The sequence below is a fragment of the Mycteria americana genome, unplaced genomic scaffold, assembly GCF_035582795.1.
Source record: "Mycteria americana isolate JAX WOST 10 ecotype Jacksonville Zoo and Gardens unplaced genomic scaffold, USCA_MyAme_1.0 Scaffold_44, whole genome shotgun sequence".
NCBI lineage: Eukaryota > Metazoa > Chordata > Aves > Ciconiiformes > Ciconiidae > Mycteria > Mycteria americana.
Window position 1 is genome coordinate 14,932 of NW_027445631.1, and position 14,859 is coordinate 29,790.

The window sequence follows — 14,859 nt, forward strand, 5'->3', positions numbered from 1 at the left end:
GTGCCGGCACAATCTGCAGCGGAGGGCTCTAGCACGGTGCACAGCGGGGTTTCCCGAACCAGGGGAACCTTTGGGGTAGCCAAGAGAGCCACCAGGAGTCCGCAGCTCGCGCGACAGCGGCTTACGAGACCTTGGTGGGGCCAGGAGCAACATCGACTAAGCACCCCCGCACATATAAAAGAAGCCCTTAGGGAGTGCTAGCGACCAGGGTGGGCAAACAGGGTGTGGCACATCAGTTTGTACAGCAGGACATGCAGGAGGGGCGCTGAAGCTCTGCCGTCTCGACCAGGGAGCAATGGTATCCACCCAGCAGAAAGCCATGGCCTCTCTAAGTTATGTACCCACAATGACTGACGCAGCTTCCGAGACAGAGCTCGGATGGGAGCATGCTGCCACCCAGGTGTCAGGCTGCAGGGTGTGCCCTACTCTTATGTCAGTATCAGACAGCAGTAGTGAGCACACCTGTGGGAGGTGCGCCCAGGCAGAGGAACTCTTCAGCTTAGTGACAGAGCTCCAGGAGGAGGTGAGTAAGTTGAGGAGTATAAGGGAGTGCGAGAGAGAGATAGACTACTGGAATTGCACCCTGCCTTCCCTGAGACGGGCCCAACAGGCAGACAGGATGCATGATAAGGAGGATTCCCTATCCTCTCTGAACCTGGCTGAACACAGTGATTTAAGGGATAGGGGGCAATGGTGACGAATTTCTGCCCGGTGCAGCAGGTGCATCTGCTCTGTGACTACCCCACCTTCCCAGGTGCCCTTGCATAATAGGTACGAGGCTCTGCAAGTGGAACTGAACAATAACAAGGACGATGGTTCATCTAGCTTGGAGGTGTCGCCGAGGTTAAGTCGGCCTACACCCTGTGTCAAAACTGCTTCCATAAAGAAAAAAAGATGGGTCATTGTCATAGGAGTCTCCCTTCTGAAGGAAACAGCAGGCCCAATATGCAGACCGGGCCCACTTCTTAGGGAAGTCTGCTGCCTCCCTGGGGCCCAGGTTAAAAATGTGAAGAGAAAACTTGCTACCCTGGTACGGCCCTCGGATTACTATCCATTATTGATTTTTCAGGTAGGCAGCGATGAAGCTGCAACTAGAAGTCCAAGGGCAATGAAGAGAGACTTCAGGGCCTTGGGACGACTGGTTAAGGGATCAGGAGCACAAGTAGCTTTCTTCCCTATCCTTCCAGTTGCAGGGAATGATGAGGGAAGAAACAGGACGACTCAGCAGATCAATACCTGGCTCTGAGCCTGGTGTCACTGGCAGAATTTTGGATTTTTTGATCATGGGTTGGTCTACACAACACCAGGCCTGCTGGTGACAGACAGGGTACACGTGTCTCAAAGGGGGAAAAGGATCTTTGCACAGGAGTTAGCAGGGTTCATTGAAAGAGCTTTAAACTAGATTTGAAGGGGGGAAGGGATAAAACCAGGCTTGCTGGAGATAAGCCTGGGGGCGGCACGCCAGTGTTTGAGTGACAGTGTGCTAGCGAGGTCCTTCGGTCTGCCATCTCAGTGGAGGTAGGGGATGGAGATCCATGCGGCAGCAAAGATGCAAGGGTTATGGATGTGTTAGAAACCACAGAAGCACCTGAGAACAGTCACATAGGAATTAGGGCTTATCCCCCCAAAAAGGTGGCAGGATCAATATCTCAACTGAAGTGCATCTACACCAATGCACACAACATGGGCAACAAACAGGAGGAGCTGGAAGCCATTGTACATCAGGAAAACTATGCTATAGTTGCCATCACAGAAACATGGTGGGATGACTCGCATAACTGGAGTGCTGCAGTGGATGGCTATAAACTCTTCAGAAGGGATAGGCAAGGAAGGAGAGGCGGTGGGGTAGCCCTGTATATTAGGGAGTGTCTGGATAGTTTAGAGCTCGATGATGGTGACAGTAGGGTTAAGTGTTTATGGGTAAGAATCAGGGGGAAGGCCAACAAGGCAGATATCATGGTGGGAGTCTGTTACAGACCACCCAACCAGGATGAAGAGGCAGATGAAATATTCTATAAGCAGCTGGGAGAAGCCTCACGATCGCTAGCCCTTGTTCTCATGGGGGACTTCAACCTACCAGATGTCTGCTGGAAATACAATACAGCAGAGAGGAAACAGTCTAGGAGGTTCCTGGAGTGTGTGGCAGATAACTTCCTGACACAGCTGGTGAGGGAGCCAACTAGGGAAGGCGCCCTGCTGTTGTTTGTGAACAGAGAAGGACTTGTGGGTGATGTGGTGGTTGGAGGCTGTCTTGGGCACAGCGATCACAAAATGACAGAGTTTTTGTTTCTTGGAGAAGTAAGGAGGGGGTCAGCAGAACTGCCACCTTGGACTTCTGGAGGGCAGACTTTGGCCTGTTTAGGAGCCTGGTTGACAGAGGCCCTTGGGAGGCAGCCCTAATGGGCAAAGGAGTCCAGGAAGGATGGACATTCTTCAAGAAGGAAATAAAGGTGCAGAAGCAGGCTTTCCCCATGTGCCGGAAGATGAGCCCGTGGGGAAGAAGACTGGCCTGGCTGAACAGAGAGATTTGGCTGGAACTCAGGAAAAAAAAGAGAGTTTATGACCTTTGGAAGAAGGGGCAGGCAACTCAGGAGGACTACAAGGATGTCATGAGGTTATGCAGGGAGAAAATTAGAAGAGCCAAAGCCCAACTACAACTTAATCTGGCTAGTGCCGTAAAAGACAATAAAAAATGTTTCTGTAAATACATTAACAACAAAAGGAGGGCTAAGGAGAATCTCCATCCTTTATTGGGCGCAGGGGGAAACACAGTGAAAAAGGCTGAGGAAAAGGCTGAGGTACTTAATGCCTTCTTTGCCTCAGTCTTTAATAGCAAGACCAGTTGTTCTCAGGGTACCCAGACCCCTGAGCTGGAAGACAGGGACAAGGAGCAGAAAGAAGCCCCCATAATGCAAGGGGAAATGGTTAGTGACCTGCTACACCACTTAGACACACACACAAGTCTATGGGGCCGGATGGGATCCACCCGAGAGTACTGAAGGAACTGGCAGAAGTGCTCACCAAGCCCCTTTCCATCATTTATCAGCAGTCCTAGCTAACTGGGGAGGTCCCAGTTGACTGGAGGTTAGCAAATGTGACAAGAAGGGCTGGAAGGAGGATCTGCGGAACTACAGGCCTGTCAGCCTGACCTTGGTGCCGGGGAAGGTTATGGAGCAGATCATCCTGAGTGCCATCACGCGGCATGTAGAGAATAACCAAGGGATCAAGCCCAGCCAGCATGGGTTCAGGAAAGGCAGGTCCTGCTTGACCAACCTGATCTCCTTCTATGACAAGATTACCCGCTCAGTGGATGAGCAAAAGGCTGTGGATGTTGTCTACCTGGACTTTAGTAAAGCCTTTGACACTGTCTCCCACAGCATTCTCCTGGAGAAACGGGCTGCTCACGGCTTGGACGGGTGTACTCTTCGCTGGGTAAAGAACTGGCTGGATGGCCAGGCCCAAAGAGTGGTGGTGAATGGAGTTTACTCCAGTTGGCGGCCGGTCACAAGCGGTGTTCCCCAGGGCTCTGTGTTGGGGCCACTCCTCTTTAATATCTTTATCAGTGATCTGGACGAAGGGATCGAGTGTACCCTCAGTAAGTTTGCAGACGACACCAAGTTGTGCGGGAGTGTTGATCTGCTTGAGGGTAGGAAGGCTCTGCAGAGGGACCTGGACAGGCTGGATCGATGGGCCGAGGTCAATTGTATGGGGTTCAACAAGGCTAAGTGCAAGGTCCTGCACTTGGGTCACAATAACCCCATGCAATGCTACAGACTTGGGGAAGAGTGGCTGGAAAGCTGCCTGGCGGAAAAGGACCTGGGGGTGTTGGTTGACAGCCGGCTGAATATGAGCCAGCAGTGTGCCCAGGTGGCCAAGAAGGCCAATAGCATCCTGGCTTGTATCAGGAATAGTGTGGCCAGCAGGACTAGGGAAGTGATCGTGTCCCTGTACTCGGCACTGGTGAGGCTGCACCTCGAATACTGTGTTCAGTTTTGGGCCCCCCACTACAAGAGAGACCTTGAGGTGCTGGAGCGAGTCCAGAGAAGGGCAGTGAAGCTGGTGAAGGGTCTGGAGCAGAAGTCTGATGAGGAGCGGCTGAGGGAACTGGGGTTGTTTAGCCTGGAGAAAAGGAGGCTGAGGGGAGACCTTATTGCTCTCTACAACTACCTGAAAGGAGGTTGTAGAGAGGTGGGTGTCGGTCTCTTCTCCCAGGTAACAAGTGATAGGACGAGAGGAAATGGCCTCAAGTTGTGCCAGGGGAGGTTTAGATTGGATATTAGGAAAAATTTCTTCACTGAAAGGGTTATCAAGCATTGGAACAGGCTGCCCAGGGAAGTGGTTGAGTTGCCATCCCTGGAGGTATTTAAAAGATGTTTGGATGAGGTGCTTAGGGACATGGTGTAGTGGTGGTCCTGGTAGTGTTAGGTTTACGGTTGGACTCGATGATCTTAAAGGTCTTTTCCAACCTATACGATTCTGTGATTCTATGCTTCCCGAAACAACCTCATAGACACCTGGGCCAAAGAGCATGGCACTGAGTGGGTATATCACATCCTCTATCATGCACCAGCCTCCAGGAAAATCGAAGGATACAATGGACTGTTAAAGACTATACTGCGAGCAATGGGTGGTGGGACATTCAAACATTGGGATACACATTTAGCAAAGGCCACCTGGGTAGTCAACACTAGGGGACCTACCAGTCGAGCTGGCCCTGCCCAATCAAAACTCTTACGTCCTGTAGAAGGGGATAAGGTCCCTGTAGTGCACATAAAAAAGATGCTGGGGAAGACAGTCTGGGTTACTCCTGCCTCGGGGAAAGGCAAGCCCATTCGTGGGATTGCTTTTGCTCAAGGACCTGGGTGCACTTGGTGGGTAATGCGGAACGATGGGGAAGTCTGCTGTGTACCTCAAGGGGATTTGATTTTGGGGTGAGAATAGCCAATGAACTAAATGGTATGATGTTAATTGCTATATAATACTGTGTGTCATCACTACTATGGTTGCTATATGCCATATCAAGAGTATTACAGTAAGAATCACCCAGACTAATGAAGAATGAGCTTTCATGAAACCAAGCAAAGTGCAGCAGTGATGGAACCAGAACTGGCTTCAGCATGCAACAATCCACCACCACACACCATCTCTCCTGCCCTGAAGGACTGTATTGACAGATGGAGCCCAAAGTCATGGACTAAATGAACCCAACGGACATTTTAGAGGGATGGCCCATAGACCAAGGGAATGATCTCTGTGTGTATATATCAAAAGACAGGGAAAGTGGTGGTGATTAATTGGAATGTATTGGAAAGGGTAGGACCTGGGCATGACGTAGATGGTATAGAATAAGGGGTGGATACTGTCCTGGTTTTGGCTGGGATAGAGTTGATTTTCTTCCTAGTAGCTGGTATAGTGCTGTGGTTTGGATTTAGGATGAGAATAATGTTGATAACACGCTGATGTTTTAGTTACTGCTGAGCAGTGCTTACACACAGTCAAGGCCTTTTCCTGCCTCTCACTCCGCCCCACCGGTGAGTAGGTTGGGGGTGCACAAGAAGTTGGGAGGGGACACAGCTGGGACAGCTGACCCAAACTGACCAAAGGGATATTCCATACCATATGACATCGTTCATGCTCAGTACATAAACTAGGGGAAAAGCTGGCCTGGGGTCTGCTGCTCAGGAACTGGCTGGGCATCGGTCAGTGGGTGGTGAGCAATTGCATTGTGCATCACTTGTTTTGTATATTCTTTTATCATTATTATTATTTTCCCTTTCTTTTCTGTCCTATTAAATTGTCTTTATGTCAACCCACAAGTTTTACCTTTTTTTTTTTTTTTTTTCAATTCTCTCCCCCATCCCACTGCGGTGGGGAGGAGTGAGTGAACGGCTTTGTGGTGTTTAGCTGCCTGCTGGGTTAAACCACAGCACATTGTTGTGAACATGTTTATTTAATTAGCATTAGGACTTCATTTTCTTCCTGGGCTCTGTGTTTGAGAGTATTTAAGGTTATTTTGGGAGTATTTGGTGTTCTCTGCTGCTTGAGTTAGCAATATAGAATGCAATGGGAAAGTAAACTTCAGCATGGAAAGTCTACAGAGAACTTAAATTGCTTACACTGACAAATTTCCATGCCTCATGTTAAATGTTCCCATGATAAAGCAGCATAGTATAGTAATAGAAGTTGATTATATGAAATAGGGAGTGCCCTGCTCTTGTTTTTGCAATTAGTTTCGCCTCATGGACTGATATTAGTTTGAGCCTCAATAAAAGCATGAGTTTTCTCTGTGTGGAGTTCAGAGATATCAGAGCCAGACTTTTGTAGTCATAGAAATTACAAGTTTGATCTTTCTAGATATTTTTTGTTTGTTTGAAAATAAGTGTATTTTACTTTCTCCAAGTGCGTGGAAAGGTCCTTATAGGGATCTATAAAGTCTGTTAATACACTAGCTCTGATTACTAGCGCTAGGGAGAGCTCAAAGGGAATTCTTCAGTTAGTAAGCAAACTGGTGTCAATGGGAATGTCAGGCCATTCCTTCCCCACATTTGTGGGATGCTATTGTATTCGCTTTAATTGCCTTCAAAGGTGTTTGTGGCTGTGAAAACTCTGCTATCAAAGAAACAATCTTCACTTCAGAACAGCCTGGGTTATAAATTTCTATATGTGCCTAATCTATCCGTTGCTTTAATGTTTCTTTTTTCCTACATTTTTTTGTCAGTGGGTGGGGGAAGAAGGGGAGGGAAGCTTCTGGTAAGTTTTGCTTAAAACAGCAGTGTCTGATAAGGGAAGTTATCAGACAAGGTGATAAAGTATTAATAATGCCTTTAATAAGACATTAAAACTTAGAAAGAGTTTTGATAATTGCATCTTCCTGCATTTGGAGGAAAGGTCATCTATCTGAAGGAAGAGTAATCAAGGATATTAGAGCAGGGCAATATGTAGACTCATTCTTTTCTACTGTGAACTTTGTGTCTGAGTTGGGTAAGAAGCCTTAATAGGGAGTTTTCACTCTCTTCAGTTCTGGTTTAGGCAGGTCAACGTAGGCTCAGCTGGCAAGTGACTTGTAGCTGTATGTGTTAAAGAAAAGTTAGTTAATTTTTCTTCTTGACATATGAATGCTAGAGTTAATTCTATGTAAAAACCTTAAATGTAGCAGCATTTCAATTCTCTTCTTGGTCCTTACCATTTTTCCCCACTCTAAATGGATCATACAGTATTTCTTACTTGATTTGGCTCAAGTTTGGGTATTTAGATGCAGATAATCAGCAAATAAATAAATTCAACTGGTCAAAGGCTGTGCAAAACTCCCAGGAAGTTACAGCCGTTAGTTCTCTCCTATTCAGAAGACTTACAGTTCAGCAAACCAGGTAATTTCCAGCGATGTTTCTTTTGGTCCTCTAAGGTATATAAACTGTTCTTTTTCTCCCTCCTGGAGACAAGAAGACCTACCATTTAAGAAAGCTATCTCATAAAGGTAAAGATGTGTAAACTGATGGTCATTCTGCCTGGTGGTGGAAAGCTTATGCCATACTATCTCTAGATGTGTTGCAGGTATATGTTTTTGAGAACTTCATAACACAGGGTACATGTGAGAAACACTGATGTGAATCTGTGCTAGTGACCTCTGGATAATGGTGACACGATCTGATTTTTTTAAATAAATTATTTGTTTGTATATTTGCTTCTAATTGTGAGGAAATATGGATGACACCTTCCATAAGTAATAGATCTATAAATATTTCCTCTGGACTCTGTGCTCTTTGGGATTCCTCACAGAATCACAGAATCGTATAGGTTGGAAAAGACCTTTAAGATCATCGAGTCCAACCGTAAACCTAACACTACCAAGACCACCACTATACCATGTCCATAAGCACCTCATCCAAACATCTTTTAAATGCCTCCAGGGATGGCGACTCAACCCCTTCCCTGGGCAGCCTGTTCCAATGCTTGATAACCCTTTCAGTGAAGAAAAATTTCCTAATATCCAATCTAAACCTCCCCTGGCGCAACTTGAGGCCATTTCCTCTCGTCCTATCACTTGTTACCTGGGAGAAGAGACCGACCCCCACCTCTCTACAACCTCCTTTCAGGTAGTTGTAGAGAGCGATAAGGTCTCCCCTCAGCCTCCTTTTCTCCAGGCTAAGAACATAGAGGTAAAGCAAAGAAATATTTTCTTTGACAGCCAAGCCTGGACTACAGGAAATGCTGTAGCTGAGACCAATAGTTTGTGTTAGAACAGAGTATGCTTTCAGATTAAGAAATAAAACTTTCTGTACTATTTAAAGTCACTGCACGTGAAATCTTGTAACTTTTTTTTTTTTAAAGGCTAGATGTTTGTTATGGCTTTAGGACTGACTCTTAAAAATATTTATTACTCTGACTGTTATCTGTTTGAATTAACTGAAGTGGAATACCTAAGTTGTCCTTGTAAATTTTGTTCACATTCCTTGAAATCTGTGGGTTGTCTCTCATGCAAGGAACATAAAGGAGAGCCTTGGTAACTTCAGCCTTGCCATCCTTTATTATTTTTCTCTGTTTGTGTGAGCAGAAGGTTTCTTGCAATCTGAGTATCAAATTCCCTCTATATTCAGTTAAGCTCATAAAAGATAAACATTTGCCCTTTTTCCTAGGAGCCCTTTGAAGAAGGCTATGCAAATAGAGAGGAAGGAATGCCAACTGGGGAAGCAGTTGCCACTTATATACCAGATAGCAAAGGAGTAGTCAAGTTTGGCTGGATAAAAGGTGTATTGGTAAGTTGATGTATTGTACTTCAGTTGCTTAAAAAGATATGATCTGTCTAATAGCCTTATCTTCTTGAGAAGGACTGTGTTAGCTCTGTATCAAGAAAAGATTACATGTATGAGAATTGTGGAAAAATGCCATAAGTTCAGTAAGGGTCACTTCACTCTTATCCTTGTACTGAATTTTAAGGAAGAAATAGTTCCTTAATATGTGTCTTAGAAATTATGCAACTTCAAAACTCTAAGATTGTATCTTTTTTACTACATAAGTAGAGACTATAAGTAGACACTCACCATAGGGTGAATGTTGCTGCCCTTTCTCTTCCGAAGTGTATTTAAAAGTTTTTTTGAAGATGATATCTTCCTTTTCAGTGCTTTTGAAACTTGCAATTAATACTTCCTGGTAGGCATAAACTGACCAGGTGAATATTTCCAGCTCAGGTGTGCGTGGTTTTTTTGTGTGTGTGTGTGGTGGGGGTTTTGTTTTGGTTTGGTTTTCTTTTTTTATTTGTAGTCCAGTTTTGCTTAAAAAGACTTCTTGAATCTCTGAATTTTCCGCTTTTATGGTTTGGAGAGATACTTGTCTCCCTTCTAGCCCTAATGACTGGCTAAAGCTTTTGCAGGATTGTATTGGGTTTACGTGGCAAGGTTTTGGAGGGGGCTGCAGGGGTGGCCTCTGTAAGAAGAGGCTAGGTGCTGTCCTGTGCCAGACACAGCCAGTTCCAGCTGGCTCCGCAATGGACCCACTGCAGGCCAAAGCTGAGCCAATTGGTGAAGCTGGTGTTGCCTCTGAAAACATATTTAAGAAAGGGCAAAAGGTTGCAGAGTGGGGGTGGTGAACTGTGAGAAGCAATTATGTGAATGCCAAGGTCAGAGAAGAAGGAGAGGGAGGAGGTGCTCCAGGTGCTGGAGCAGGTATTTCCCTGCAGCCTATGGAGGGGACCAAGCCAGAACAGGTGGATATTCCCTGAAGGAACTGTGGCCTGTGGAGAGCCCATGCAGGACCAGGTTCTCCTGACAGGAACTGTAGCCTGTGTAGGACCCATGCTGGAGCAGGTTTTTCCTGAAGGACTGCAGCCCATGAAGAGGACCCATGCTGGAGCAGGGGAAAAGTAAGAGGGGGAAAGAGTGGCAGAGATGAATTGTTGCAAACTGACTGTAATCTCCCATTCCCCATCCCACCTGTGCTGCTTGGAGGGGGGAGGAGGTAGGAGAGTTAGGAAGGGAGTGAAGCTGAGCCTGGGAAGAAGGGGGGTGGGGTGGGGGGAAGTTGTTTTCAGTTTTGTCTTTGTTTCTCATCGTTCTACTCTATTTTAATTGGAAATAAATTAAATTAATCTTCCCCAAGCTGAGCCTGTTTTGCCTGTGATAGTAATTGGTAAGTGATCTCTCAGTCTTTATCTCAACCCATGAGATTTTCCATTTTATTTTCTCCCTGCCTCTTGTTGAGGAGGTGGAATGAGTGAGCAGCAGCTGAGTGGGTGTCTGGCAGCTTGCCAAGGTCAATCTACTACAAGGTTTGATACTCTCTAGGTAATATGGAAACCAGCTGCTAATCTTTTGTCTAAACTTTGTACAATGCAAACTCTTATCTTGTTGAGGATTAAACTTAAATTACAAGGACAAAAAGCATAAATAACATTCTTCCCCCCCCCCGTGTGCAGCTGTATTATAAGATACACAAGTTTCAGGAACAGGAAACTGGATTTTTTTTGTGGTTTGGGTTTTTTTTGGGGGGGTGGGATTTTTTATTTTGTTTGGGGTTTTGGGGATGGTGGGTTGTGTGTGTGGGTTTTGTGGGTTTTTTGTTTGTTTTTGGTTTTTTAATAAATATATTTAGGAGGGTATCGCTTTAGTGCTTGGAAGAGAAGTAGTGGAAGATCTGAACTGGGGTTCTAAGACTGTTGGAGAGCTCACAATCTTATTTTTAGTGATGTATTCTTGTGGTGGGTTGACTGTGGCTGGATGCCAGGTACCCACCAAGCTGCTCTATCATTCCCCCTCCTCAACTCGACAGGGGGAGAAAAAATACAATGAAAGGCTTGTGGGTCGAGATAAGGACAGGGAGATCACTCACCAGTTACCGTCATGGGCAAAAAACCAGACTCGGGGAAATTAATTTAATTTATTGCCAATTGAAAGTCAGAGTAGGGTAATGAGAAATAAAACCAAATCTTCCTTCTTCCTGGGCTCAACTTCATTCCCAATTTCTCTACCTCCTCCCCCTGAGCGGCACAGGGGGATAGGGAATGGGGGTTGTGTTGTGGTCAGTTCATCACGTTGTCTCTGCCGCTCCTTCTTCCTCACACTCTTCCCCTGCTCCAGCGTGGGGTCCCTCCCACGGGAGACAGTCCTCCATGAACTTCTCCAACATGGGTCCTTCCCACGGGCTGCAGTCCTTCAGGAACAGACTGCTCCAGCGTGGGTCCCCCACAGAGTCACAAGCCCTGCTAGCAAACCTGCTCCAGCATGGGCTCCTCTCTCCATGGGGTCACAGCCTCCTTTGGGCGCATCCACCTGCTCTGGTGTGGGGTCCTCCATGGGCTGCAGGTGGATATCTGCTGCACCGCGGACCTCTATGGGCTGCAGGGGGACAGCCTCCCTCACCATGGTCTTCACCATGGGCTGCAGGGGAATCTCTGCTCTGGCGCCTGGAGCACTGAAAGAGACTGAAAGAGTTTATGTCTCAAACATTGTGAGAGACTGAAAGGGTTAATGTCTCAAACATTGTGGTGAGGCGAGGCGCTATTTGCATGGTGACAGCAGGTCAGCGAGCACGGGGTGGGAGAGAGCGAGAGTGGGACATGCAGGACGTGAAGAGCGCGTCGGAGGACGTGTGGTTCCGGGTTCCGACGGACCTTACCATCTATGGCCAGAGGTCACACAGAGTTTATCTGAGGAAGGGGCTTGCGACCACCCAAGAGACCCCTCGTGACCACCCCCCTCCCCCAGTGCCTGCGCAGAAGATTGAGAACTTTCTAGAACAAGAACCATGTAAGTCCTGAAGGGGCGTACCTGGAGGCGGAGATTAGCGTATAAAAGACACGCCTCCCAGGGAACCGCGCGCGTGAGCCCCCACCACCGGAGGGTTGCCACGCCTGTCATCGTGGGATCCAAGGGTGGTGATACTTTTCCTTTCTCTATCCTCCTCTCTTCTCCTTTCCTTTTCTCGCTTCTCTCTCCCTCTACTCTTCCAATATATGTAAGTTTGGGATAAATTGTGGCGGGTTGCCCAGAAAATAGCTCCATTGCCAAATCGCCTCTGTTCGTTTGTTGGGCTTGCCAGTTCGTTAAGTTTGTCCGTTTGTGGAATTCGCCAGTTAATAAAGATGCTGGCCAGACTGTTCCTCTGAGTCGTTGTCGTGACTCTACCGGCGACGCGGCTCTGCCGAGCAGAGATCGGCCTTTGTCGGTACACAAACTGTCAGGGAATCGAAAAGATTCACCCATCTCGCAACCCACCGAGTGGGACGAGACATTAATTTGGTGTCAGAAGTGGGATTCCCTGGCTTGATCAGTGAGAGGAACAGGGAGGGGATATCGATTGAGTCAAGAAGGGAGGACGTGAATCGGCTGAGTCCGAGTCCTCCGGCAGATAGATGATCATGGCTTCCTGGGTTCAGCCTGATTTGGACTGCTCCCCTTTGTTAGAGTTGTTAAAAGCTGTTGTTTGGGGTGTTTTAGTAGCTGTGCTGATGGCAGCGCAGAAGGATAAGTGCACAGTAAAATGGGCTGAGCGAGAGGCGAGTGAATCGTTACAAGATTTGGTTGAAAGCTTGCAAGCGGAGCTGGAAGCTGAGCAGAAAAAACGGGTGCGAGCAGAAACAGCAGCGAATAGCTTGCAGAGTCAGCTGCGCGACGCTTTTGTCAGGGAGCACGAGTTGCGGTCAGAGCTAGTGGAGGCGCGGAGGGAGGATCTTGAGAGCCAGTGTGGGCACTCCAGCCTATCTAAGGAACGTGAGCTAGTTGACAGAGGGGTAGCTGGCCACTACCCCTGGGAGGAAATGGAACAGGCGAAGTGCCAACATGACGAGAGAACTGCTCCCCGACTTCGCCCACTTCTTAAAACGGAATTTCAATATGAAGGAGGTGTTGATACCACGCCGGAAATCATAACGAAAGAAATACCCTATAGTGCAATTGAATTGGCGAAATTACAAGAAAGGTATAGTAGGCTCCCTAGAGAAACGGAGATGGAATATGCGTGGAGGGTCTCCCTCACAGGGGGGAACACGACAAAATTAAACTTTCCGAGGAGGAGGTGCAGGGATACTGGGGTCCAGCCATGTTTCTAACCGTTCCCCGACACTCGAGCTCCCTGGTCCCTCACTCAAAGGGCGGCATACTGGGCTGGAGGGCTAGACCCCATGGAACGGGGAGATCCGGTGAGCATCCCCACTCCGGGACCGGATCAAATTACCTAGAGCGTGCAGAAAGCCGCCTGCCTCCAGCTCATGCATGACAGGCACTTAATACCCCATCAGCCCTCCCCGATGTTGCTAAAAGCCGACCCCAATTGAATGAAACCCCTGATAAAGGGCCTTCCTGACCCCCTGAAGCTACATGCCATACAAATCCAGGACCGCCTAAGGGCAGCGCTCCCAATTCAGGAGCATTTAACAGAAATGCTAACGCCAGGGAGAAACCAAACGCTTCGGCTGCGGAATTCCCCCTCACCTGGGGACAGATTGCTCAGGAGCTGATCAATTATAGTCGCAAGTGGGAATCTCCGGAGGGGAACAAAGGGGCAAAGCCGCGGTTAGGAGAACCGAATTAGACAATCGGCTTTTAAAAGGCCTACCCCCGGAAGACCTCCTGATAATCCCTTGCTTTTAAAACCGGTCCGAGAAGGGAGCGAGTTTTCCTTTTCTTTTGCAGGGGGAGAACCAGACCGTCACCTGCTAAAACATAGCGATCTCGTCGGAGGAGTGCTGGACCTCGATGAGTACCACCAATGTTGTAATAATAGTCCTAATATGTCTTTACGATTTCTCACGTGGACAGTGGTCCTCCTCTCCTCCGGGAAAGGAGGACATGGGGGAAGTGGAAACCATATTCCTTAGAAGCTTGTGTGGGAACCAATTCGTGGATTTACTAGAATCTGGAGTAGAACTGACCAAGGGATATGCGTTGCCCTTTCCCAGTCAACCGAACAAAGGATTGAGATTTGTTGGTTGTGGTGGTGGTGGTTTTTGTTGCATTTCCAAGTTATACATAATATTGGGCAAAGTTCTTAACTGTAACACTGGTTCTGGGGACCCCCCCAAAACCTGGCTCTTGGAGAGAGTAAGGGTTCTGATAAGGGACATGTATTTGTTGGGGTTATCCTTCCCGCAGATATAGAAATCGGGATATTCTGTGCAACAAGACTTAAAATGAAACTGAGGAATATGGTAGAGTCAAGTATTGCGGCATACCCCGTACACACTACCCTTTGCAGAGCCTGCCGCTCGCTGCAGAACCTGACATACCTGTAAAATTAGCATATCCCCGGCCCCCTTGGGACTAGTTTGGGGATGTTATAACGGGAAATTTTATTCCTACTTAACACTGAAATATCACGCTGGTCTGAAATGTGGATTAGTCATCCCATCCTTATGCCCTTCTCGTGTTTTCAGTTTCACTGCCCCTCCCTGGCGAGTGCTCTGGGAAGTGGCAGAAGCCCCAAAAAACTCGATGTTGAATTTAAGTGATGGAGAATGTTGTATGACGTTGTCCATCTCACAGCTCCAGTACTACTGCACTCTGCTACTGCACTCTACTACTGCTACACTTGCAACGTCAGTACTACTATGGAGGCAGCACGGACCAAAATGAAAGAAATCGCCCATCAAACTGCCGAACTATTACGATCACTCCAACCGAAAGACTGTTTCGACGGGCATGTACTCGGATCTTGGTTCGCTTCCCTTCTACAATCCTGGGGACTCACAGGGTGGGGGAAATGGTTAATGCAAATTGGAATAACCCTGTTGGCTGGATTTTTGTTCCTAATGACTGGCATAGCTATTGTTTAATGTATGATTACCCGTCTGCTTGCTTCTGCTTTCATTCTCTTTCCTCCTGTGGTTCACTATGTTCATATCACCACCCTGGAAGACAAAATCAAGGACCC

The 14,859-nt window shown here is 47.4% G+C and overlaps 1 protein-coding gene across 1 annotated transcript in view; it reads left to right on the forward strand.

Moving 5' to 3' along the window:
• The first annotated feature begins 690 nt into the window (after nucleotides 1–690).
• LOC142403835 (solute carrier family 12 member 2) overlaps nucleotides 691–14,859 on the forward strand; it is a 77,294-nt gene continuing 63,125 nt past the window's right edge. The window contains exons 1-2 of the mRNA XM_075490138.1: nucleotides 691–720; nucleotides 8,634–8,753. Coding sequence (XP_075346253.1) covers nucleotides 691–720; nucleotides 8,634–8,753 — 150 coding nt within the window. The remainder of the gene's footprint in view (nucleotides 721–8,633; nucleotides 8,754–14,859) is intronic.